Below are 23510 nucleotides of genomic sequence, written 5' to 3'. Positions count from 1 at the left end.
CAGTCCATGCTGAATCCACTCCCATATGCAAGTTCTTTGTGATCTTGATTGTCTTCTGTCTGGGATCATCAGGGTTGACATGGGCAGAGCTCCTGTGGATGTGCTGAGACAGTGAAGGGATTATGGCTGACCAGGACTAAGTCACCCCCCTTTGTTAGTTCTTGTCATATGGAGTAAAATAAAAATGGAACAGTGCAAATCCGATGTATGGTTGATTTTCTATGAATTTATAACAGAAATGTGGCGTATGTAGTGTGTGAGTGTGTGTGTGTGTGAAGTTTATACAAACAGAATGATTGGGGTGGGGGGGTTCCTGCTACAACCTATACTTATACAGAACCTGAGCATAGAATGGCGGGGCTCACAGCATAACACTGACGGACAGTCCTCAAAGCTGGATGTTGGGAAATGCAGGACGGGCACCAAGGCAGATCTAGGGGAGCTTGACTTCTTCAGTTGCACCACGGAGGCAGCTTCTTAGGTGCCCCAGCAGGAGACACAACTGTGAAGTCCAATGGAAGGCGAGAGGCCAGGAGTGCCATATTTTGCGATCACAGAGGGCACCGCTGAAATGAGAGACGCCATGGTCCGCCACTGACAGATTAAAAACAGCCCTTCTTCATGCAGTGCATAGTCAAACTATGGAACTCACTCCCAAAGCCAGCCTAGATGGCTTTGAAAGAGAATTAGATGAATTCATGGAGGAGACTAACCAGGGCGGCTCCGCTCTGCATCCACAGTTGGAGGAAGTAATGCATCTGAATGTCCTTTACTGGAAATCCCAGGAGGGGAGAGTTCCTCTCGTGCTCAGATCCTGCTTGCGGGTTTCCCATAATGGGCATCTGGTTGGCCACTGTGAGAACAGGAGGCTGGACTTGAAGGGCTCCGCTTGGACTGATATAATAATAATAATAATAAATTTTATTTGTACCCCGCCCTCTCCGGCCAGAACCGGGCTCAGGGCAGCTAACACCAGTAAAATTACAGTAAAAACATAATTGGGGGGGGGGACCAATTTAAAATACAGGTTAAAATGCAATTTAAAATGCAGCCTCATTTTAAAAGTGGCCCATAGATCAAAAGCATAAGGGGAGGGAAACATAAGGGTCAGACTGAGTATAAACCAAAGGCCAGGCAGAACCCCAGGCCCCTGGTCTCTTGTGACAGAGCACTCCACCAGGTCGGGGCCAGTGATGAAAAGGCCCTGGCCCTAGTTGAGACCGAACTAACCAACTTGGGACCTCCAAAATGTTGTCATTTGTGGACCTTAAGGTCCCCCGCGGGGCATATCAGGAGGGTCCTAGGCCGCATACGTGGGTCCTAGGCCACATAGGGCTTTAAAGGTCAAAAGCAGCACCTTAAATCTGACCCTGTACTCCCCCGGGAGCCAGTGCAGCTGGATAAATGTGATCCCGTGACAAGGACCCTGTCAGGATCCTTGCCGCGGCATTCTGCACCCGCTGGAGTTTCCATGTTCTTGCAATATGATAAAGCAGGTTTGCCTGAGCAATTTGGGGGACAAGAAGGACATGAAACTAGGCTTCTCCACAATTAACTTCACTCTTTCCAAGCACGCTCTGGGCACCCTATTTGTGCTCTGAAGTTTTCCCTGCAAAAGCACAGTATTTAAGCTCAACCAGAACAAATGCCAACTGACGTTTGCTCCGACTGAGTGCTACAGAGTGGGTTTTCATGGGGAAAACCGAAGCAAAACATCCTCAGACACGAAGCATTCAAGTGCAGCCCTCTGCCTGGAAAATTCTATGAGTTTTGTATTTTTACCTTTTCACTGTTGTAAGCTGCTTTGATATATTTTCTACAATATATTTTAGTGGCATGTAAATGTTTTTATTAAGCAAATACATGAATTCAATCCACAACAGCAGCTATTTGCAGTAGCCTTGCAAGCAAAGCTCCAGCTGAAGCGACTTCTTTGCCTGGATCTTTTCATGGCATTCTTTACAGACTTGGCAGCAGCAGTAGCAGCTTCTATGCTGGCTGCCCAGCTGCAGCTGCCCATAGAATAGAATCATAGAATCATAGAGTTGGAAGAGACCACAAGGGCCACCGAGTCCAACCCCCTGCCAAGCAGGAAACACCATCAGAGCACTCCTGACATATGGTTGTCAAGCCTCTGCTTAAAGACCTCCAAAGAAGGAGACTCCACCACACTCCTTGGCAGCAAATTCCACTGTTGAACAGCTCTTACTGTCAGGAAGTTCTTCCTAATATTTAGGTGGAATCTTCTTTCTTGTAGTTTGGATCCATTGCTCCGTGTCCGCCTCTCTGGAGCAGCAGAAAACAACCTTTCTCCCTCCTCTATGTGACATCCTTTTATATATTTGAACATGGCTATCATATCACCCCTTAACCTCCTCTTCTCCAGGCTAAACATGCCCAGCTCCCTTAGCCGTTCCTCATAAGGCATCGTTTCCAGGCCTTGGACCATTTTGGTTGCCCTCCTCTGGACACGTTCCAGTTTGTCAGTGTCCTTCTTGAACTGTGGTGCCCAGAACTGGACACAGTATTCCAGGTAAACTCCATGGAGCAAGCCAGCCAGGCCCCCCAAGGCTCCAAGGGTCAAACCTCCGCCTGGGAGTGCCAGCTTAGCAAGCACCCAGATGTGCCTTCAAGAGCAGCTTCATCCTCCAGATATCAGCCAGGCAATATGCTCATCATCTCCATACTGGGAAAAGCTTCCCTTTATCTTTAGTGAAGATCAAACGCCCCTGAAGGCACAAGAGCAGGCTAGGTGGGTGGGTGGGTGGGTTTTTTCAGGGGGGGGGAATTACATCTGGTCATAGAATTGAAGAGTTGGAAGGGACCATGAGGGTCATCTAGTCCAACCCCCTGCCATGCAGGAAATTATTTTTCTCAATGCAGGGCTAGAACCCACAACCCTGAGATTAAAAGTCTTGTGCTCTTCCGACTAAACTTTCCTCACCCCACACCAATCTCAGGGGCCCCAAACACAAATGGTGGTTTCCATCCAAAGCCTCGCTCTCGTGTCCTCCTCCTCTGGATGACCCTGGGTTCCCCTCCTCTCTCTCCACTCCTGAATTCCAGGAGGAGCTTCCTTGCCTCCTGCAAAGCCCTTTTCCCTGCAGGCTCTTCCTCTGTTTCTGGCCAAGGGAGGGAGATGCTCAGAGTCCAGCCAGGAGCCTCACCCCCAAAAGGATATCTGGGCATGGGCGGAGCCGGGGGGGGGGAGCTGCCCCCGGAATGAATAACAAATAATAAGAATATGAGGTTCTGCCAAGCGAGAGAGGGCTGAGCTGGAGGGACTCGGCTTGGCAAGGGTTAAAGGGAACCGAGCTGCCTTCCTAGAGAGGCCAGGAAGCAAGGGGGGCAGGTCCTCCAGAGCCAAGGCCCCTCCCTCCCTCCCCAGTCCTTTCGTGCTTTGGTGTCTCTCCTGCAAGGGCTGCCTCGCTCTCCCCTCCTGGGATCTGGTGAGTCTCCTCTCTCTCTGGGATCTGGTGGGGGTCCCAGGGTTGGGGCTGGGGAGGAGGCCGGGGGGCCTGATCTGCTCCTGCAAGGGGGGGGGACACCCCAAGTCAGGGACGGGAGGGTCCAGCCAGGGAGGGGCCAGGTCTGCCACGCTCTCCTTCCTGCAAATCAGAGGATCCCAAACTCATTCGGCCCTCTACCCCTCCCCCCTGCTTCAGAAAAGATCTCCCTTCTTTAAACAAAGGGGTCCCTGGGACTTTAACTCTGTGTGACGTCGCTCAGCCTCATTGCACAACGGACGAAAAATGTGCAAATGGTTTTCCAAAGCTGGACGAGGAGGTGGACTAGCCCCCCCCCCCCAAAAAAAAAAGGTGGGAGAGAAAGGCCAGGAATAAGGAGAGGGATCCCAGCCCAGAGTCTGGCTGCTGCATTGGGGACCAGTTTCCGAGTCGTCTCCCAGGGCAGCTCCCCACGGAGGCCACTGCAGCAATCCCCTCGCACCCAGAGCAGGGCATCCCAGGACCACATCCTCTCTCTCCCAAAGGGATTGTTGCTGGCAAAGCAGCCGGAAATGGGCGCTGCTACTCACTGAGCCTCCAGGGACCTTGGAATCAGTAGCTGTGTGTGTGTTAAGCTATCTAAGAGAATACTAATACTAAATTACACTCCTAAATTTCAAGGGAGGTGTTTTTGGCCTTGCGAACTTGGCCCTTAGGGTGTTGGCTAGAAACATACCTGGCCCTCAGAGCAAAGAAAAAGTGACCCCACCCAGGAGTCTGTCTTGAGAGCGGCAGAGAGTCCAAGTGCAAGAAAAGGAGACAGAAGCAGGGGAGTGGGGGTGGGGAGCAACTCCTGAGGACCCCCTGGTGAGGACCCCCACTAGAGCCAGGCATCCATTTTCCACAAGATACAAATGACTCCCCTGTCAGTCAGTTCTGCCTTCATGCATTGACTGGAAGGCAGGAGCAACCAGGCTGATTCATCTCCCAGAAACCCCTTCAGTTGCCTCACCTTTTTGCATTGCAATCTTCCTTCTAGGAGAGCTAGAGGCTGCTTTCTTCATCTCCTCCTCCTCCTCTTCCTCCTCCTCCTCCTCCTCCTCCTCCTCCAGATACCTCATGGTTTGGGCTGTGGTGCAGTCCAGCCCTGGTTCCAATGATAAAATTAATAATAATAATAATAATATTTATACTCCACCCACTCTGGGTGTCTCCCAATAGAATACTAGAAACAGAATGAAACATCAAACATTTAAAACTTTCCTAAACAGGGCTGCCTTCAGATGTCTTCTAAAAGTCAGATAGTTGTTTATTTCCGTGACATCTGATGGGAGGCTGTTCCACAGGGCGGGCACCAGTAACGAGAAGGCCCTCTTCCTGGTTCCCTGTAACCTTACTACTCACAGGGAGGGAACCACCAGAAGGCCCTCGGAGCTGGACCTCAGGCTGAATGATGGAGGTGGAGATGCTACTTCAGGTCTACTGAGCTGAGGCCCTTTAGGGCTTTCAAGGTCAGCACTAACACTTTGAATTGTGCTCAGAAATGTACTGGGAGCCAATGTAGGTCTTTCAGGACTGGTGTTATGTGGTCACAGTGGCCGCTCCCAGTCACCAGTCTAGCTGCCGTATTCTGGGTTACGGTAGTTGTAGTTTCCGAGTCACCTTCAAAGGTAGCCCCACATAGAGCTCATGGCAGAAGTCCGAGCGGAAGATAACTAGAGCATGCACCACTCTGGCGAGACAGTCCGCGGGCAGGTAGGGTCTCAGTCTGTGTACCAGATGGAGCTGGTAGACAGCTGCCCTGGACACAGAATTGACATGCACATTCATGGACAGCTATGAGTCCAAAATGACTCCCAGGCTGCACACCTAGTCCTTCAGGGGCACAGTTGCCCCATTCAAGACCAGGGAGTTCCCCACACCTGCCCATCCTCTGTCCCCCAAAAGAGTACTTCTGTTAGCCCCCATCCATCCATCAACCAGCCGCCTCCAGGCACTCACACAGGACCTTCACCGCCTTCACATGTTCTGATTTAATAGAGAGGTAGAGCTGGGTATCATCCGCATTCTGATGAATACCCAGCCCAAACCTCCTTATGATCCCTCACAGTAGCTTCATATATATGTTAAAAAGCATCAGGGAGAGGATGGAACCCTGAGGCACCCCACAAGTGAGAGCCCAGGGGTCTGAAGATTCATCCCCCCCACCACCACTTTCTGAACATGGCCCATGAGGAATGAGATTAATCACTGTATAACAGTGCCCCCAGCTCCCAGCCCCTCAAGACGGTCCAGAAGAATGTTGTGGTTAATGGTATCAAAGGCCACTGAGAGATCCATCAGAACTAGGAAACAGCTCTCACCTTTGTCCCTAGCCTGCCGGAAATCATCAACCAGCACGACCAAGGGAATTTCAGTCCCATGGTGAGACCTGAATCCCGATTGGAAGGAATCCAAATGATCTGCATCCTCCAGGCATGCCTGGAGTTTTTCAGCAACCACCCGCTCAATCACCATGCCCAAAAATGGAAAATTTGAGACTGGGTGATAGTTGGCTATATTGGGCTGGTGGTTTAATAATTGCCTCTTTCATCGGGTCTGAGAAGGCTCCCTCACAGAGAGAAGCATTCACCACCCTGCAGAGCCCATTGCTCAGCCCTTCCCGGTTCACTTTTATGAGCCAGGATGATCAAGGAGGCAGGTGGTCACTTTCACTTGTCCAAGCAGCCTGTCCACATCCTTGGAGGTAACAAACTTGAATTGATCCCACACAACCTAACTAGACAGGACTCTAGCACTCTCCTGCCCTGGCCCTGCTCCCATGGTGGAGTCTACCTCTTTCCAAATCTGAGTGACTTTATCTGCAAAAAAACTTTGCCAAATCATTGCAGGAGATCTTAGGGTCCTTTTGATGCAGGTGGTTCCACTAAATTGCAAACCACCTAAAAGAGTCTCCTGGTTTTGTTTTCTGCAGATGCAATAGAGGCAGTGAAGAAAGCCATCGCTATCATCACTTGGTAGGCTTGACGTTGAGCTCTAACCCGTATCTGGTCAGATTCAGAGTGTGTTTTCTGCCACCGACACTCTAGCCATCTCAGTGATTGTTTCATCGCCCTCAGTTCCGGGGAAAACCACGGGGCTGTCCAGGCTCCATGTATCGGAGAGGTCGCTTCGGAACCAGGCCATCGATAGCCCTGGTTAACTCCACATTCCAGGGGCCACAAGGAAATCAGCTGAAAGGCCATCAACATAGGATAAAACATCCCCTCCTCCTTTCTGGAAACCATTTGGATCTATTAAGTGGTGGGGGTGGGCCATCCGAATCGGTCCCACCTCCCTGCAGAGGGGAAAGGTTGTGGAGAAGTCCAGTTGCACCAGGAAGTGATCCGACCATGACACTTCTTTTGTTTCGGTTTCACTTCTTGTCAGATCACCCACATCCATAGAGGTAAACATGCCAGGTCAAGTCCTCCATCCAAGTCGTGGATGGCAGTGGTCTCATGAACCATTGACCTGGCATTGCGTAGCAGACCCTTAAGGTCACGTGGGTCTCCCTTGCTGATTCCAGCATCCATCCAGTCAAGACCTGACCCGGAGGCAGGGATAGTCCTCAAACAATGACGTGGTCTGGTCTTGGTGTAACTCTTCCTCCTACCCATGACCACTGTGATCGGGTGTCCCAGTGCATCCCCACCCCCACCCTGGGGAACTTGCCTCTGCCATTCTGTTGGATGGGGCCCACTCCCAGACAGCCCTGACCCTCTCACCTAAGGAATAAAACTATACAAACTATACAAAACTATATCAAATATACAAAAAAATAAAAATATTAACTAATAATAATAAAAACAATTCCGTAACAATGCATTTGCTTTGTAGGAATTGCTAGAGCTTCTCATTAAGACCGAACTTGGCAGAAGACCAAAGGGTTCCTTCTGACCTCTCAGAGGCTTCCTGAGAGCACAGATGGATGATCGAGACTCAGCTGGCCCTGAAGCAGGAAGAGGCCGTGCCATCCAAACTGGGAGCAGTGGGGGATTCTGGGAAAACTCTGGGCAGAAGATCCTGGGTGAGGAGGACACCCTCCGCTCAGAGGTGCAGAGCCAGCAGTTGAGGCAGTTCTGCTGCCAGGAGGCCAAAGGACCCCGAGAGGTTTGCAGCCGACTCTACCACCTTGACCGTCAGTGGCTGAAGCCAGAAAGGCACACGAAAGCTGAGATGCTGGACCTGGTGATCTTGGAGCAGTTCCTGGCTGTTCTTCCTCCGGAGATGGAGAGCTGGGTGAGGGAATGCGGAGCGGAGACCAGTTCCCAGGCGGTGGCCCTGGCCGAAGGTTTCCTCCTGAGTCAGGCAGAGGAGAGAAAGCAGGTGAGAGAGACTTTCCTCTGGATACTCCCAAGGGGCTCCAAACAGGACAGAGAACATCCCATAATGGTCTGCTGATGGCCCATGCTTTTTCTGCAAGGCATCCATGGCATGAGATCTAACACCCTTCAAATCTTTGTCATTCTCTTTCTTACATTTTCCCCCATTCTCTGTTTTGAATCCTTGTTTCTTTTTCAGGGAAAGGATCTCTTTGCAGAAATGGACCTGGATTCCTGTGAGGCAGAGAGGCCTCCATTGGACACCAGAGAGCGGCCACTGGGTAAGGAAGAAGGTGGTTTTTCTCCATTTGGTCTCATTCTGTTGCTTTCCCAGCTACTCTGTGGGTTGTTTTCATCTTGGGGTTTTTTTGGGGGGGGGGGACAGTTGGAACCAAGGGTCCAAAGGAAGTGTCAGGGAACTGGAGACAGAAAGGGAGGAGGGCCTGGGAAGAGACCTCCTTTGATCAGCAGCTGTTCATCTTCAGAAGAGGGAGAAGATGAAGAGAGGTCATAGGGGGGTGAATCTGAGAGGGAGGATGAACGTCTGAGGGCAAGCACCTCTCGTCATAGACAAAGGAGGGGGGTTGGGCTTCGACGTTGGCTATGCTGGCCCCCAAAACAGAAGGAAGTTAGTCGGGACAACTACCCACCATGATTGAGTCGCACTTTTGAACTGCTGTAAATAATGTCAAGAAGAAATAAACCCTTTGTAAATATGGCTGGGTTCCCGGACTCTTATCTCCACTGAGTGCTCACAACTCATTTCTGACAGGAAGGGAGAAGTAGTTTTGCACAACTAACATGAAATGGGCACAACCATCCAAATGCGCTCAGCAGGTAAGGCTTTCTGAAAGGCCCATCTGTAGTTACAAATGCCCTGATTCACCTGTGAGAGAAGCAGGCACTGCTGGCATCCTGCTTACCTTTTTTCTCTTGCAGGTGACAGAATGATGCCGGCAAGACCTCCTGGTCCATCTTTTCATGGGGGCAGAAGGGAAGCAGCGGCTCTGGAACCAGATCAGGTCAGGGGAAGCTGCGGGGGGGGGGGGGGACAGAGGCCGAGGGATGGAGCAATGTCATGGACTGGTTGGGCACAGAGGAATGGTGGGAGGAAGCAGCCGGGGAACCAGGAAGGGAAAATGGGTCAGAGCCCAGGGAGTGGAGGTGGAGGAAGGATGAGGGATAAGCCTGGGAAGAGGAGGTGTCAGAAACTGAAGGGGTAACAGGGCTTAGTGAGCTGGGAGACTCTGTGGCAGAATGCAGTCCAGAATCAGAGGCAGAAGAGGGGGGAGGCGAGTGGAGGAGGGAGGTCGAGAGGCAGAGGTGAGTCAGGAGAAGGAGGAGCCACTGGGAGCTCCCTCTCCTTCTGCCAGAAGCCCCCCTCCCTGCTTGTCTCTCAGAGCCAGGAGACGTCTGACAATGGAGGAGCAAAGGCAGGCTGCACACTGGCGCACTGGTGCATCGCTTGCAATAAACCCCAGAGAGGAGGGGACTTGGAAAGCTGTTGGGAGCCAGGGGCCTTCACATACCCTCAGGGAATGAGTTGCTGTTCTCATTAGGCCTGAAACTCAGCCTGTGAATATCGTGTTCTTGCTGATAAAGAGTTAACTCCAGCTGTGAACTGTGGGTTTTCCTGCCCACGCAACTCTGTGACGCCAGCTATCAGGGAGGATTCGGAGGAGTAATGGACAGAAGAGGCAGAACACGGGGCGGAGAGCAGTCAGGGAGAGCCGGGGCTCAGGGATGCTGAAGAGCCCCTCAACAACCTAGAGGCTCAGGGAGGAAGCTGAGACTCCGGAAGGGAGGGGGCTTTCAAATCAGCACAGACAAGAAGGGAAATGAAACGTAATGAGGCAAGGAAGAAGGGCTACCCCTATGCTATCCATATAATCAGTTATCAGTAATCAATATATTCATATATGCTCACACATAATCAGGGCTTACAGTGTTTTATAATCCATTTTGAATCAAAGGGAAGCCGTGCCTTAGCTAATTGCATACTGCTTGAAACAGCAAAATTAGGAGCCGACCTTTCCCCTACAAACATCCGTGTACCCTGGACAAGGAGAAGACGTGAATCAGAGATTGTGGTACAAAATCCCCTCAGATACAGGCTAAATTAATCCACAGAACAGGAAGAGCAAAACCGCAAAATCTCCAAACTCCCTGTCCTGTCATAACTAGGGGAGAGGTTAGACAGAGCGTCACTGCAAGCATCGGAAAGCAGAACTAGAACTCCGTGCTTGACCAGGAGCTGGTAGCATGGCAAGAAGCTTGCTAATTGGCTAATTTTCGCTGGCAATATCGTGACTGCCTCATGGTTGTCTCACGATCTATGATTTGCTGTGATCTGCTCAGGTATAAAGACCTGGATTTCTGTGAATCGGGGTCCCAGTTCCTTTTGGAAGAGATTCCAAACTGGGTCCTTATTGCCTGGCAATAAACCTCACCTTCTTATTCTCCATTGCTGAGTCTTCTTGATCCTTATTTAACACCAAGCGAGTACCTGCTTACGTTCACGTGCTTCAGTAAGGATCAAAGACGTCTTGTGCGGGAATCGTAGGAAGCCGCTCCCCGAATCTGACTCAACAGGTTTGGACGCGTAATTCTGAACTGTAGCTGTTTCTTGTATATGTGTGTATATATATATACACGCTGACTGTGCCAAAGTGTTACTGCGCAGGGGAAACACCACCTTTACACCAGCCTTCTGAATGTCGCCAGTAGGATTCATCTGTAGTTGCTGTTTTCATAGAATCCTAGAGTTGAAAGGGACCAAAAGGGTCATCAAGTCCCACCCCCTGCATTGCAGGAGTCTCAGCTGGATCACCCAAGACAGATGGCCATCCAGACTAGGCTTCTTGTATTTCTATATTCATCACTGAATGCTAGAATAGGCTTCTAAGCAGTGGACAGATGATTACAAATAGTGTCCAGGATTCTCCTAGCTAGCCCCGTCCACTGCAAAATGGAGCCTGCCCCCCCATTCCTCCCCCTCTCCATGCCCCCATGAACCCCTTGAACTTGGCTCCAGGGCACTGGGAGGGAACCTCCCCAGAACAACTCACGAGGAGAGGAGAAAGGGGATCCTTCCATCAGGGAAACTGGGATGTTGCGTAGGCAGAATGATTTGAAAACCACAAGGTGGAGTACCACCTATTTACAAAAAAATGACTGCTCCCAGTCACCACTAGTCCAGCTGCCGCATTCTGGATTAGTTGTAGTTTCCGGGTCAACTTCAAAGGTAGTCCCAGGTAGAGCGCATGGCAGTAGTCCGAGCGGGAGATAACCAGAGCATGCACCACTCTGGCGAGACAGAGATGAGAGAGGGTCTCATCCTGTTTGCCAGATGGAGCTGGGAGACAGCTGCCCTGGATACAGAATTGACCTGCGCCTCCATGGACAGCTGTGAGTCCAAATTGACTCCCAGGCTGTGCATCTGGTCCTTCAGGGGCACAATTACCCCATTCAGGACCATGGAGTCCCCCACACCCACCCACCCGCCCCCGTCCCCCCAAAACAGTACTTCTGTCTTGTCAGGATTCGACCTCAATCTGTTAACCACCATCCATCCACCAACCAACCAACCAACCGCCTCCAGGCACTCACACAGGACCTTCACCGCCTTTACTGGTTCTGATCTGAAAGAGAGGTAGAGCTGGTTATCATCCGCATATTGATCAACACCCAGCCCAAACCCCCTGATGATCTCTTCCAGCGGCTGCATTAACAGGAAGGAAATAACAGAGCATTGTGTAGCAGGTCATATTGATCCTGTTTCAGAGGAGGACATTTCCCTTTTTCTTTTAGGGTCCAGTGTGCTTTGAAGATGTCGCTGTTCGTTTCACGGATGAGGAGTGGGCGTTGCTGGATCCTGACCAGAGAGCTCTGCATAAGGACGTCATGGAGGAGACTCGTGGGACCGTGGCCTCTCTTGGTAAGGCTCCCTGTGGGATTGTCCTATCTGCCTGGAAATTCAAAAAATACCTCTATTTGACAAACCTCGAATATTTTCACAGAGCTCAACAGCGCCCCCTACAACACCTGGGAACCTAACGCCCCCACAATAAGCCTTGAACAGCAAATTACAGTTTTTTCTGTCAAAAATCTTCCACCAGTTCTGCCTTTTTATACTACGATTAGGCTGGTCAGAACTGCCCAGGCATCTTAAATGTCAGCTTCAGAGTTGTTAGGAAAGATAAGTAGCTTCTGTCAGGTTTTCTGTTTTTGTTTTTGCTGCTGTCAGTCTTGGGTTGACTAGAGAGACACCTGACATTGGCGATGGAGGGGATGCCATGACTGGGCCAAACAAAATCCCTCCCAGAGAAGAGCTTACTGAATCTCAGGTAGTAGTATCAGTGATAGTAATAGTAGTAATTTTTATTTATCCCCTGCCCATCTGGCTGGGTTGCCCCAGCTCCTCTGGGTGGCTTCCAACACATATATACACATGAAACATCAATCCCATATAAAAAGTATATTAACTTTAATTGAACAACTTATACTAGTGGCTAAAATCATGGAAACCTTTTTAAAAAGTGTGTTTGATGGCTCATAACACCACTTTTTTGGGAAGTGATACCGTAGGAAAGGGACGCGGGTGGCGCTGTGGGTTAAACCACAGAGCCTAGGGCTTGCCAATCAGAAGGTCGGCGGTTCGCATCCCCACGACGGGGTGAGCTCCCGTTGCTCGGTCCCTGCTCCTCCCAACCTAGCAGTTCGAAAGCACGTCAAAGTGCAAATAGATAAATAGGTACCGCTCTGGCGGGAAGGTAAACTGCGTTTCCGTGCGCTGCTCTGGTTCGCCAGAAGCGGCGTAGTCATGCTGGCCACATGACCCAGAAGCTGTCTGTGGACAAACACTGGGTCTCTCGGCCAATAAAGCGAGATGAGCGCCGCAACCCCAGAGTCGGTCACGACTGGATCTAATGGTCAGGGGTCCCTTTACCTTACCATAGGAAAGATAATTTAATGAAGATTGCAATGCAATAACTTTTATGAAGGAGTATTTATTAGAACAGTAGTCATAAAAAAGAAATGTGAAACGCTTAGAAAAAAGGAGATATACAGAAATTCTCACCATGTCAATTAATACTGACTTCGGTAACCTTTAGCTTTAATTCTGGCCTTACAACGCCTTCTCATGGAGTGAAGCAAGTTTTTTAGTTCTGCAGCTGTGATAATGTGAAACCCAGATGGAATTATTGCCTCTGTTAATTGGGCTTTATTGCTGGGTTGCTTCTGACTAACAAGTTTCTTTGGTCGGCTCCCAAGATTTTTGCTTGGGCTATTCCCAGGCCATTCCAGCAGTGGAATAGGATTTCACATTCAGAACACTTCAGTTCAGGCTCAAGTATTTGATTTATGTATTTGGGGGCATTGACGTTCCCATTAATGACACAAATTCTGCCCCCACCTTTTGCTGTCATACAACTCCAGATCATCACACTTTCTGGGTGTTTCACGGTCGGTGTAATGCAAGTAGGATGTAAATCTCCCATTCTCCTCCTCACGTATTTCATGCCATCACTACCAAGCAAGGAGATTGGGGTCTCATCGTTCCAAATAACACTGTCCCATTGTTCCGCTGTCCAGTTAACATGGGTTTTAGCCAGTTTAATCTTTTCCACCTTTGCTTGAGAGATAATGGCTTTTCCCTTGGAATTCTAGCATTATACCAGTCCTTGCACTCAACTTCACCTTACATTGCCCCATGTCATCTTGTAAACACCCAGATGATTTTCTTCTGTCATGTAGGCACAGTCTCTTCATCCTTTGATTGTCACTTGCTGTTGTGCACCTTTTCCTTCCTTTACCAGTCTGATTTTGTAGTGACTGAGTCTCCTTATACCTCTTCACAAATATAGAAAGGCCAGCTTTGGTTAAGTTTTCCTCAATCTTTCTTCTTCTTTCTTTCTTTTTTAAAAATGAATATTTATCGAATTTTATAACAAATAAAAATATCTCAATCATCGTGTTATATACAATTGTTCTCCCTCCCGTCCTCCGGACTTCCCTCAACTCTGTTACAATATGAGAACATCGCAGCTGCAGACAGCCAGCTTGTTGACATCATGTGATATGGCTAGCTGTGGGAAAGTAAATTCCCGGAAGTTCACAGGCTTTGGAAGTCTGTGTCCAGTGTGTAATTGGAGACCTTCCTGTTGCGGTTGTAAAGGAAGTCTTTGTCACTTGCTGGGTGGAAACTGAAGAGATCGGACATGTTTTCTGTAGAGCTGTAATGTCAGAAAGAAACAATATGTAAATAGATTTCTGACTACTCTTCTTTCCCCTGCAGAGGGGGAGAAGTGGGCGTGGATTTTCCCATGCTGGGAAATGTCGCCTATCTCAAGATCTCCCTGGTCTGTCTGGGAACGCAGCCAGAGGCAGATCACTGGTAAACCAGCTCCGGGAGCAGGGAGAGGGGACAGCTTCTCCAGATGGGGCTAGTTTTCCAACAAACTCCCCCTCTACTGAGTTATTTAGTTTTATTTATTGTGTCCTGCTTTATATAAAAGTAAATTCCCTTATCATTTTGTTAAAATTTCTATTACTATAATAAAGTTGTGAATGTTTATTCAGACCCTGCCAGTGAGTCCAATCTATTTTGTTGTTTCTGCAAATAACCTGTAAATGGTTCCCAAACTCTTTCAAAATCCTTTTTGTCCTTCTCTCGTAGTTTCTCTGTTAGCTTAGCCAATTCTGCATAAGTCATCAGTTTTTATTACCATTGTTCTTTTGATGGTATTTCTTCCATCTTCCAATTTTGTGCAGTCAAGATTCTTGCCGCTGTTGTAGCATACATAAATAATGTCCATTTTTCTTTTGGCAGCTCTTGATTTGAGATACCTAACAGAAAGGCTTCAGGATGTTTACCAAAGCTCATTTTTAACATTTTTTCCAGTTCATTATATATCATTTCCCAATATTTTTTAATGCATTTGCATTCCCACCACATATGATAAAATGTTCCTTCCTTTTCTTTACATCTCCAGCATCTCTTATTTTCTTTCTTAAACATCTTTGCCATTTTCACTGGTGTGATATACCGTATTTTTCGTCCTATAGGACGCACCGGTCCATAGGACGCACCTCGTTTTTTGGGGTGGGGAATGAATAAAAAAAATTATTTCCCCCCTCCAGCCGCGGCTGCCGCCTCAAGCCTTGCACACGCCTGCCCGAAGCACGGGGCACCCTCCGGAGGGCTCCGCGTGCTTCGGGCAGCAGGCTGCCGCCCCAAGCCTCGCGCGCCCGGCGGGAGCTCCTGCCGGGCGCGCAAGGCTTGCAGACACTCGCCCGAAGCACGGGGAGCCCTCCTGCCGGGTGCGCAAGGCTTGCAGACACTCGCCCGAAGCACGGGAAGCCCTCCGGAGGGCTCCCTGTGCTTCGGGCAACAGGCTGCCGCCCCAAGCCTTGCGCGCCTGGCGGGAGCTCCTGCCGGGCGCGCAGGGTTGCAGACACTCGCCCGAAGCACGGGGCACCCTCCGGAGGGCTCCGCGTGCTTCGGGCAACAGGCTGCCACCCCAAGCCTCACGCGCCTGGCGGGAGCTCCTGCCGGGCGCGCAAGGCTTGCAGACACTCGCCCGAAGCATGGGCACCCTCCGGAGGGCTCCGCGTGCTTCGGGCAACAGGCTGCCGCCCCAAGCCTCACGCGCCTGGCGGGAGCTCCTGCTGGGCGTGCAAGGCTTGCAGACACTCGTCCGAAGCACGGGGAGTCCTCCAGAGGGCTCCCTGTGCTTCGGGCAACAGGCTGCCGCCCCAAGCCTTGCGCGCCTGGCGGGAGCTCCTGCCGGGCGTGCAAGGCTTGCAGACACTCGCCCGAAGCACGGGGAGCCCTCCGGAGGGCTCCCTGTGCTTCGGGCAACAGGCTGCCGCCCCAAGCCTTGCGCGCCTGGCGGGAGCTCCTGCCGGGCGTGCAAGGCTTGCGGACAGCTTCCTGAAGCCTGGAGAGCGAGAGGGGTCGGTGCGCACCGATGCCTCTTGCTCTCCAGGCTTCAGCGAAAGCCTGCATTCGCCCCATAGGACGCACACACATTTCCCCTTCATTTTTGGAGGGGAAAAAGTGCGTCCTATGGGGCGAAAAATACGGTACCATCTATACATCATCTTCATGTAAATTTCTCTTAATAATTTTTTTTTAAAAAATAATATTTATTAAAGTTTCAAAAAATTACAAAAATAAAGAAAAAGAAAAACAGAAAATACAAAATACAGAAAAAGTAAAAACAATTAAAAAGAAATCCATCTTTCCATGTCTTGTCTTTCATTTACTTGTTTCCTTGACCTCCTCACACCTCCCTTTTTTGACCTCCTCACACCTCCCTAGTTCAATTGCTTATTTCAGCAAATCCTTTCCATCCTTGTTTTTATCTTACTAATTTATCTTAATATATTGTAACTTTACATTCTGACCTGTTGACAATCCAATATTCCTTAACCCTATATAGCATTACTGCAAAAACCACATTACTTCATTCCAACATCCTTTTAGCATTCCTTAATTTTACAGTGTTTCTGTAGATAGTCTTTAAATTTCTTCCAATCTTCTTCCACCGACTCTTCTCCCTGGTCTCGGATTCTGCCAGTCATTTCCGCCAGTTCCATATAGTCCATCACCTTCATCTGCCATTCTTCCCGGGTGGGTACATCTTGTGTCTTCCAATACTTCTCTATAAGTATTCTTGCTGCTGTTATTGCATACATTTAAAAAGTTCTATCCTTCTTTGACACCAATTGGCCGACAATGCCCAGGAGAAAGGCCTCTGGTTTCTTCAGGAAGGTATATTTAAATACCTTTTTTATTTCATTATAGATCATCTCCCAGAAAGCCTTAATCTTTGGGCACATCCACCAAAGGTGAAAGAATGTACCTTCAGTCTCTTTACATTTCCAACATTTATTATCAGGCAAATGATATATTTTTGCAAGCTTGACTGGTGTCATGTACCACCTGTAAATAATTTTCATTATATTCTCTCTTAAGGCATTACATGCCGTAAATTTCATACCTGTGGTTCATAACTGTTCCCAGTCAGCCAACATAATGTTGTGTCGAACATCTTGTGCCCATTTAATCATAGCAGATTTCACAGTTTCATCCTGAGTATTCCATTTCAACAGCAAGTTATACATTCTTGACAGAGTCTTTGTTTTGGGATTTAACAATTCTGTTTCCAATTTTGATTTTTCCACCTGGAAGCCAATTTTCTTGTCCAAATTGTATGCCTCCATTATTTGATAATAATGAAGCCAATCTCGCACTTTATTTTTTAGTTTTTCAAAGCTCTGCAATTTTAGTTTATCTCCCTCTTGTTCCAAAATCTCCCAATATTTTGGCCATTTGGCCTCCATATTGAGGTTTTTCTGAGCCTTCACTTCCATTGGTGACAACCACCTTGGGGTTTTATTTTCCAGTAAGTCCTTATATCTTATCCAGACATTAAACAATGCTTTCCTGACAATATGGTTTTTAAACGCTTTGTGAGCTTTAACCTTGTCATACCACAAATATGCATGCCACCCAAATACATTATTGAAACCTTCTATATCCAAAATGTCTCTGTTTTCAAGAAGCAGTCATTCTTTCAGCCAGCAAAATGCAGCTGATTCATAATAAATTTTGAGGTCTGGCAGGGCAAATCCACCTCTTTCTTTTGCATCGGTTAGTATTTTAAATTTTCATTCTGGGCTTCTTGCCCTGCCAGACAAATCTAGAAATATCTCTCTGCCGCTTCTTGAAACAGTCCATTTTGTCCAAAATTTGCAATGATTGAAACAAAAACAACATTCTTGGCAATACATTCATTTTTATAGCAGCAATACGGCCTAGCAAAGAAAGCTTCAGGCTTGACCATATTTCTAAATCTTTTTTCACTTCTGTCCAGCATTTTTCATAATTATCTTTAATTAAAAATATACAATCTGTAAATTTTGTCAACTTTCCACAATTTTCCCCAACTTGCACCCTGAATGTTGTGTCCCACATACTGAGCCCATTTAAACATGACTGATTTAACCTCTTCATCTTTGGTTTCCCACTCTAATAAAATCTATATACCATATTTTTTGCTCTATAGGACACACTTTCCCCCCTCAATCTTGCTGCTGCTCCAGGAACTGTTCTGGGGGCTGGGGTCGGGGGACCCCACCCCAGCCCCACGGCTAAAAACGAAGCCAAGATAGCGAGCGGGATCCATCCCGCTCGCTGTCTTGGCTTCTGCCAAAGCCGTATGCAGCCTCTCCCAGCTGGAGAGGTTGGCGCAGCTAAAGAGGAAGCCAAGACAGCCAGCGGGATGGATCCTGCTCGTTTTCTTGGCTTCTTTGCTCTTTGGGGCTGGGGGGGGGGGAGAAATAAGTTTTTTTCCTTGATTCCCCCCCCCTAAAAACTAGCTGCGCCCTATGGAGCGAAAAATACAGTACTTTTTAAAACAAAATTGGATAAAATTGGAAAAAGAAAAAGAATCCTCCATCTTTCTTCTAATTTCTTCATAACTGTAGCCTTTTTCACTTAATAGTACTATTTTACATCACTTTCTGGATGTCCAGTCAACTTCTTGTGCCATTTCTTTAATTTTATTATGTTTTACAAACCACTAAATGAAAAAACACCAAATAACCAACCAACATGATAGCCATCACACAACACACTGCCAAAAGTCAACCTAAGCAAGTTGTGCTTCCTTTTTCTGGTTATTCAGTTTTGACTTTTGATAGAATACAGATACAGATTACATTCTTCATTAAATTATCTTTCCATTAATACATAATTCTAAGGTATTACTCAAAACAAAGTGGCGTTACGAGCCATCAAATATCTGAAATACACTTTCCCCCCAAAAGGCTTCCACAATTTTGGCCACTATTGTATATCAAACAAATCAACATTCATCAATCCATCAGAATATATTAATAAAAATGTTGGTTAATGACAACCAACAAAGGCAAACACCCCACTCCCTTCAGTTCTTCTTGATTTGTTCCTGAGGCTCTAATCCCTTTTTTGTCTCCATTGCAGATTTTCATGAATTGGAAAACAAGAACAAGGATGAACATGACAAACCCCCCGGAGAGGAGAAGCCAAGCAAAAATTTGGAATGTGGAGAGAGCTGCAGTCAGAGCTCCCATTCCACTTCCCAAACAATAATTCTCATTGGAAAGAAACCCTATCAGTGCATGGAATGTGGAAAGAGCTTCAGGAAAAGCTTCAATCTCATTTCCCATCAGATAATTCATACAGGGGAGAAACCCTATCAGTGCATGGAATGTGGAAAGAGCTTCAGTCAGGGCTTCCATCTCACTTCCCATCAACTAATTCATACAGGGGAGAAACTCTATCAGTGTGTAGAATGTGGAAAGAGCTTCAGGAAGAGCTCGGATCTCAGTTCCCATCAAAGAATTCATACAGGAGAGAAACCCTATCAGTGCCTGGAATGTGGAAAGAGCTTCAATACGAGCTCCTATCTCAGTTCCCATCGAAGAATTCATACAGGAGAGAAACCCTATCAGTGCATGGAATGTGGAAAAAGCTTCATTCAGAGCTCCTCTCTCACTTCCCATTATAAAATTCATACAAGAGAGAAACCCTATCAGTGCGTGGAATGTGGAAAGAGCTTCACTCAGAGCTACTCTCTCACTTTCCATCAGAAAATTCATACAAGAGAGAAACCCTATCAGTGTGTGGAATGTGGAAAGAGCTTCAGTACGAGCTCTTCTCTCAATTCCCATCAAAGAATTCATAGAGGGGAGAAACCCTATCAGTGTGTGGAATGTGGAAAGAGCTTCAGTTACAGCCACCATCTCACTTCCCATCAGAGAATTCATACTGGGGAGAAACCCTATCAGTGCGTGGAATGTGGAAAGAGCTTCACTCAGAGCTCCTCTCTCATTTCCCATCATAAAATTCATACAAGAGAGAGACCCTATCAGTGCGTGGAATGTGGAAAGAGCTTCAGTAAGAGCTCCAATCTCACTATGCATCAGAGAATTCATACAGGGGAGAAACCCTATCAGTGTGTGGAATGTAGAAAGAGCTTCAGTACAAGCTCCAATCTCACTAAGCATCAGAGAATTCATACAGGGGAGAAACCCTATCAGTGCGTGGAATGTGGAAAGAGCTTCACTCAGAGCTCCTCTCTCACTTTCCATCAGAAAATTCATACAAGAGAGAAACCCTATCAGTGTGTGGAATGTGGAAAGAGCTTCAGTACAAGCTCCTCTCTGAATTCCCATCAAAGAATTCATAGAGGGGAGAAACCCTATCAGTGTGTGGAATGTGGAAAGAGCTTCAGTTACAGCCACTATCTCACTTCCCATCAGAGAATTCATACGGGGGAGAAACCCTATCAGTGCATGGAATGTGGAAAGAGCTTCAGTCAGAGCTCCCATCTCACTAAGCATCAGAGAATTCATACAAACGTTGGAAAAACCATTATATAGCTTTAGGAGCCAGGCAATCAGCAGCTTTGGCTGATTGACATCTAATGCCCCTTTAAAATGTGGTAGGGAGGGGGGTTACAGATGTGTATTTTGTGTTTTTATATTGTCTTTTTATGTTGTAACTGTCCTGAGACATGTGGGAAGAGGAGTCGACTTTTAGAGGCCGATGGGTCTTTGCCCCCCCCATAATAGACAGTCATACCTCTTGTTACATTTGTTTCAGGTTACGTGTTTTCAGGTTGCATCCTGCGGTGACCCGGAAGTGCCAGAAAGAGTTACTTCCAGGTTTTGCTGCTCACACATGTGCAGACACGTAAAATGACATCACGCGAATGCGCAGAAGCGGCAAATTGCGACCTTCGCGTGCGCAGACACGCAGATGTGGATTGTGTTCCTTTCAGGTTGTGAACAGGGTTCCGGAACTGATCCCGTTTGCAACCAGTTGGGAAACCCCCAGTTGGTACACATTGACATTCCAATGGTGTACATGCATCATGTGATTTATTTTGCAAGTCGGGCCTTACCTGCTCCCCCCCCCCAATATTTTATTCAAGTTGGCACCACTGGGTCAGGTGGTATACAAATTAAATAAATAAATAAATTGCCCTCCTTTGCACATGTTCCAGCTTGTCAATATCCTTATTATCATTTTTAAAGTTTATGTGCCCTTCATCTGAAGATTTCACAACTGAAACATACAGGATTAAAGCATGGCTTTTTCAAAACAAGTGTAGCCAGAGAAATCTCTCCTTCCCTTTTTTTGGATGGAGTTACAAACTTTGTTGGTCAGGGGACAGCTGTGGAAATAGTGCATCTTGATTTCAGTAAGGCTTTTGACAAAGTCTCCTGTCATATTTATGTGAGGAAGCTGGTAACATGTGGGCTGAATGAGGTAACTGTTAGTTGGATTTGACTGACCGAACTCAAAGAGAACTCCTTCATGGTTCCTCATCATCCTGGGGGAAGTGACAAGAGGGGTGCTGCAGGGTTCTGTCCTGGGCACGTTGTTGTTCAACGTCTATAGAAATGACTTGGATGAAGGAACTGAGGGGATGCCCATCACATTTGCAGGCAACCCCTGCTGTGAGTGCCTGCAGGTCCCGTCTCTGCCTCTCTCCATCAGGTCCAGGGACCTGCTGTCCATCCTGGCTGATAAAAGCAAGCCGGGAAGGGCTGGGTGATGGACTTTGTGGGGTGGTGAATGCTTCTCTCTGTGAGGGGACCTGCCCAGACCCACGGAAAAAGATGGTTATTAAATCGTTTCTTAAAAAAACATCTTTAGACCTTTGCCCAGCATCAAATCTTCCATTCTTGGGCAAGGTGATTGAGCAAGTGATTGCTGAACAACTCCAGACATGCCTGGAAGATGCAGACCATTTGGATACCTTCCAGTTGGGATTCAGGCCTCATCATTTGACTGAAAATGCCTTGTTTGCAGTGGTCGATGATCTCTGGTGGGCTAGGGACAAAGGTGAGAACTGTTTCCTAGTTCTGTTGGATCTCTCAGTGGCTTTTGATACCATTGCCCATAACATCCTTCTGGACCATCTGGAGCAGGGGTGGCCAACTCCCGAGAGACTGGGATATACTTTCAAAATTAAAATCTGGCAGTGATCTGTGGGAGTCATAAAGACATGGCAGAGGCTTGTATTGCCGTGTGGTGCCTGCTGACCTCGGCACGTCTGTGCCTTGCAATGTATTGAATGTATTGACCTTATATGGAGTTGTGTTCCCTCTGGGCAGTGATTACCTTATATGGTGATGGGTGTAGTAAAAGCAATGACCGGGCGATGTAACGTGAGGCATTGGCAGACGGCCATGCAGGCTGAGAGAGACAAAGGATAATAAAAATTACCGGACAGGAGAGAAGTCGAAGGAGCTGCTCCTCCAACCTGAAAATACTGCTGTCTCACTGTGTCTTTTTTCTATGCTGTACACCATTTGTGACGGCTGGTTTCCGTCAAGTGGTGCCCCGTGTGAGGCTGACTAAAAGAATACGTGTGAGGCTCGACTAAAAGAAAACAGTGTGAGGCTGACTTAAAGAAAACCGTGTGAGGCTTTTCGATCCACACAATGGCACCATCACTCACCACGCCCGGCAAGGGTTACAAGCGCTAATCATCTTCGGATCCCCGGTGAGTCGATCCCTTTTATCTTGATTTTAGAAAAATGGGCAGCTCTTTGTCTATTCCCCAACAGAAATTTTTTAAAGACTTAAAATTTCTCCTCTCCTCCAACAAATTGGAAGTTCCTGAGGGTGATTTGATACAGCTTATTCTGGCCATCGATGAACATTGCCCCTGGTATCCCCAGGATGGAACTTGGGAATTAAAACACTGGGACAAAATTGGAGCACATTTTCATGGACACCCTAGCATCGGCGTTCATGTTCTGAATGCATGGTGCAAGGTTCGTTACGCCATGGGCTCTTTATCACCAAAAAATATATCCATGGCAGTATTGCCAACATCACCTCCGGCTTCTTTAATCCAGCCTGCCGTGATGCCGACTGTTCCGGCACTCGCTTTGCCAGCACCACCAGACCCCAAGCCTCCGGACTATAGTTTCTCGCCAGAGGATCCAATCCTGCAAAAATATCATGGTCTGGTTGGCAATGATCCTGCTCCCTCACGACAGAACCAGCTACTCCCTTTCAACGTGCAGTTCCTGCATGTTCCTTATCTCAGGATACTGTGGCATTTCCCATTATAGTGCCCCCTGCTGGCGCTCCGGCAGGCACCCAAGCCCAACACCAACCTTTTGACTTAAAGATTTTGAAAGAGTTGCAGCAGTCAGTGAAGACCAATGGACTTCAAGCCCCATATACGCAGGTGCTTTTGGAAGCCACATTAGCCCAGCTTTTGGTTCCAGATGACATAAAGCTTCTGGCCCGTACAGTGTTACCTCCATCAGCATGCGTACTGTTTGCCCACGAATGGGAAACTGCCCTCCATGCTTATGCTCCAGCTTTATTACTACAAATCAGAGGGAATAACCCTAACGTTACCCTCGCAGATGTCATAGATGCCATGATGGGGCGTGGTCCCTTTGTTCAGGCTTCAGTGCAAGCCACACTGCTGCAAATCTTATTGAGGGATACCACCCTTGCTGCTAAACAAGCAATGAGAAAAATTCCAGAACCCACCAGTATTCAGTCTAGATGGGGTTCAATCAGGCAAGAGGCAAGAGAATCATATTCTTCCTTTATGGACAGGCTGATTACAGCAGTGAGTCGCCAGGTTGATAATCCTGAAGCCAAACAAAT

The 23510-nt window shown here is 47.8% G+C and overlaps 2 protein-coding genes across 4 annotated transcripts in view; one reads left to right on the top strand and one right to left on the bottom strand.

The window, feature by feature from the left end:
• LOC310843361 (uncharacterized protein) overlaps nucleotides 1-23510 on the bottom strand; it is a 172562-nt gene that overhangs the window by 42241 nt on the left and 106811 nt on the right. The window lies entirely within an intron of this gene.
• Nucleotides 3360-20456, top strand: LOC310843368 (uncharacterized protein). Of its 3 annotated transcripts, none has more exons than XM_083736653.1 (6): nucleotides 3360-3449; nucleotides 7326-7814; nucleotides 8010-8091; nucleotides 8750-8832; nucleotides 11621-11747; nucleotides 18825-20456. In XM_083736653.1, exons 2-6 carry the CDS (start codon nucleotides 7413-7415, stop codon nucleotides 20243-20245), a joined length of 2115 nt encoding a protein of 704 aa, XP_083592779.1. In that variant the 5' UTR covers nucleotides 3360-3449; nucleotides 7326-7412; the 3' UTR covers nucleotides 20246-20456. The 3 variants fall into 3 exon arrangements, with proteins under 3 accessions (XP_083592779.1, XP_083592778.1, XP_083592777.1); XM_083736652.1 differs by having other exon boundaries at nucleotides 3387-3476; XM_083736651.1 differs by lacking the exon at nucleotides 3360-3449 and having other exon boundaries at nucleotides 5764-7814.

This window comes from Podarcis gaigeae (genome assembly GCF_964106915.1).
Source record: "Podarcis gaigeae genome assembly, chromosome: 4".
NCBI classification, from domain to species: Eukaryota; Metazoa; Chordata; class Lepidosauria; order Squamata; family Lacertidae; genus Podarcis; species Podarcis gaigeae.
The sequence above is the reverse complement of the archived record's forward strand: the minus strand, read 5'-3'. Positions and strand labels throughout refer to the sequence as shown.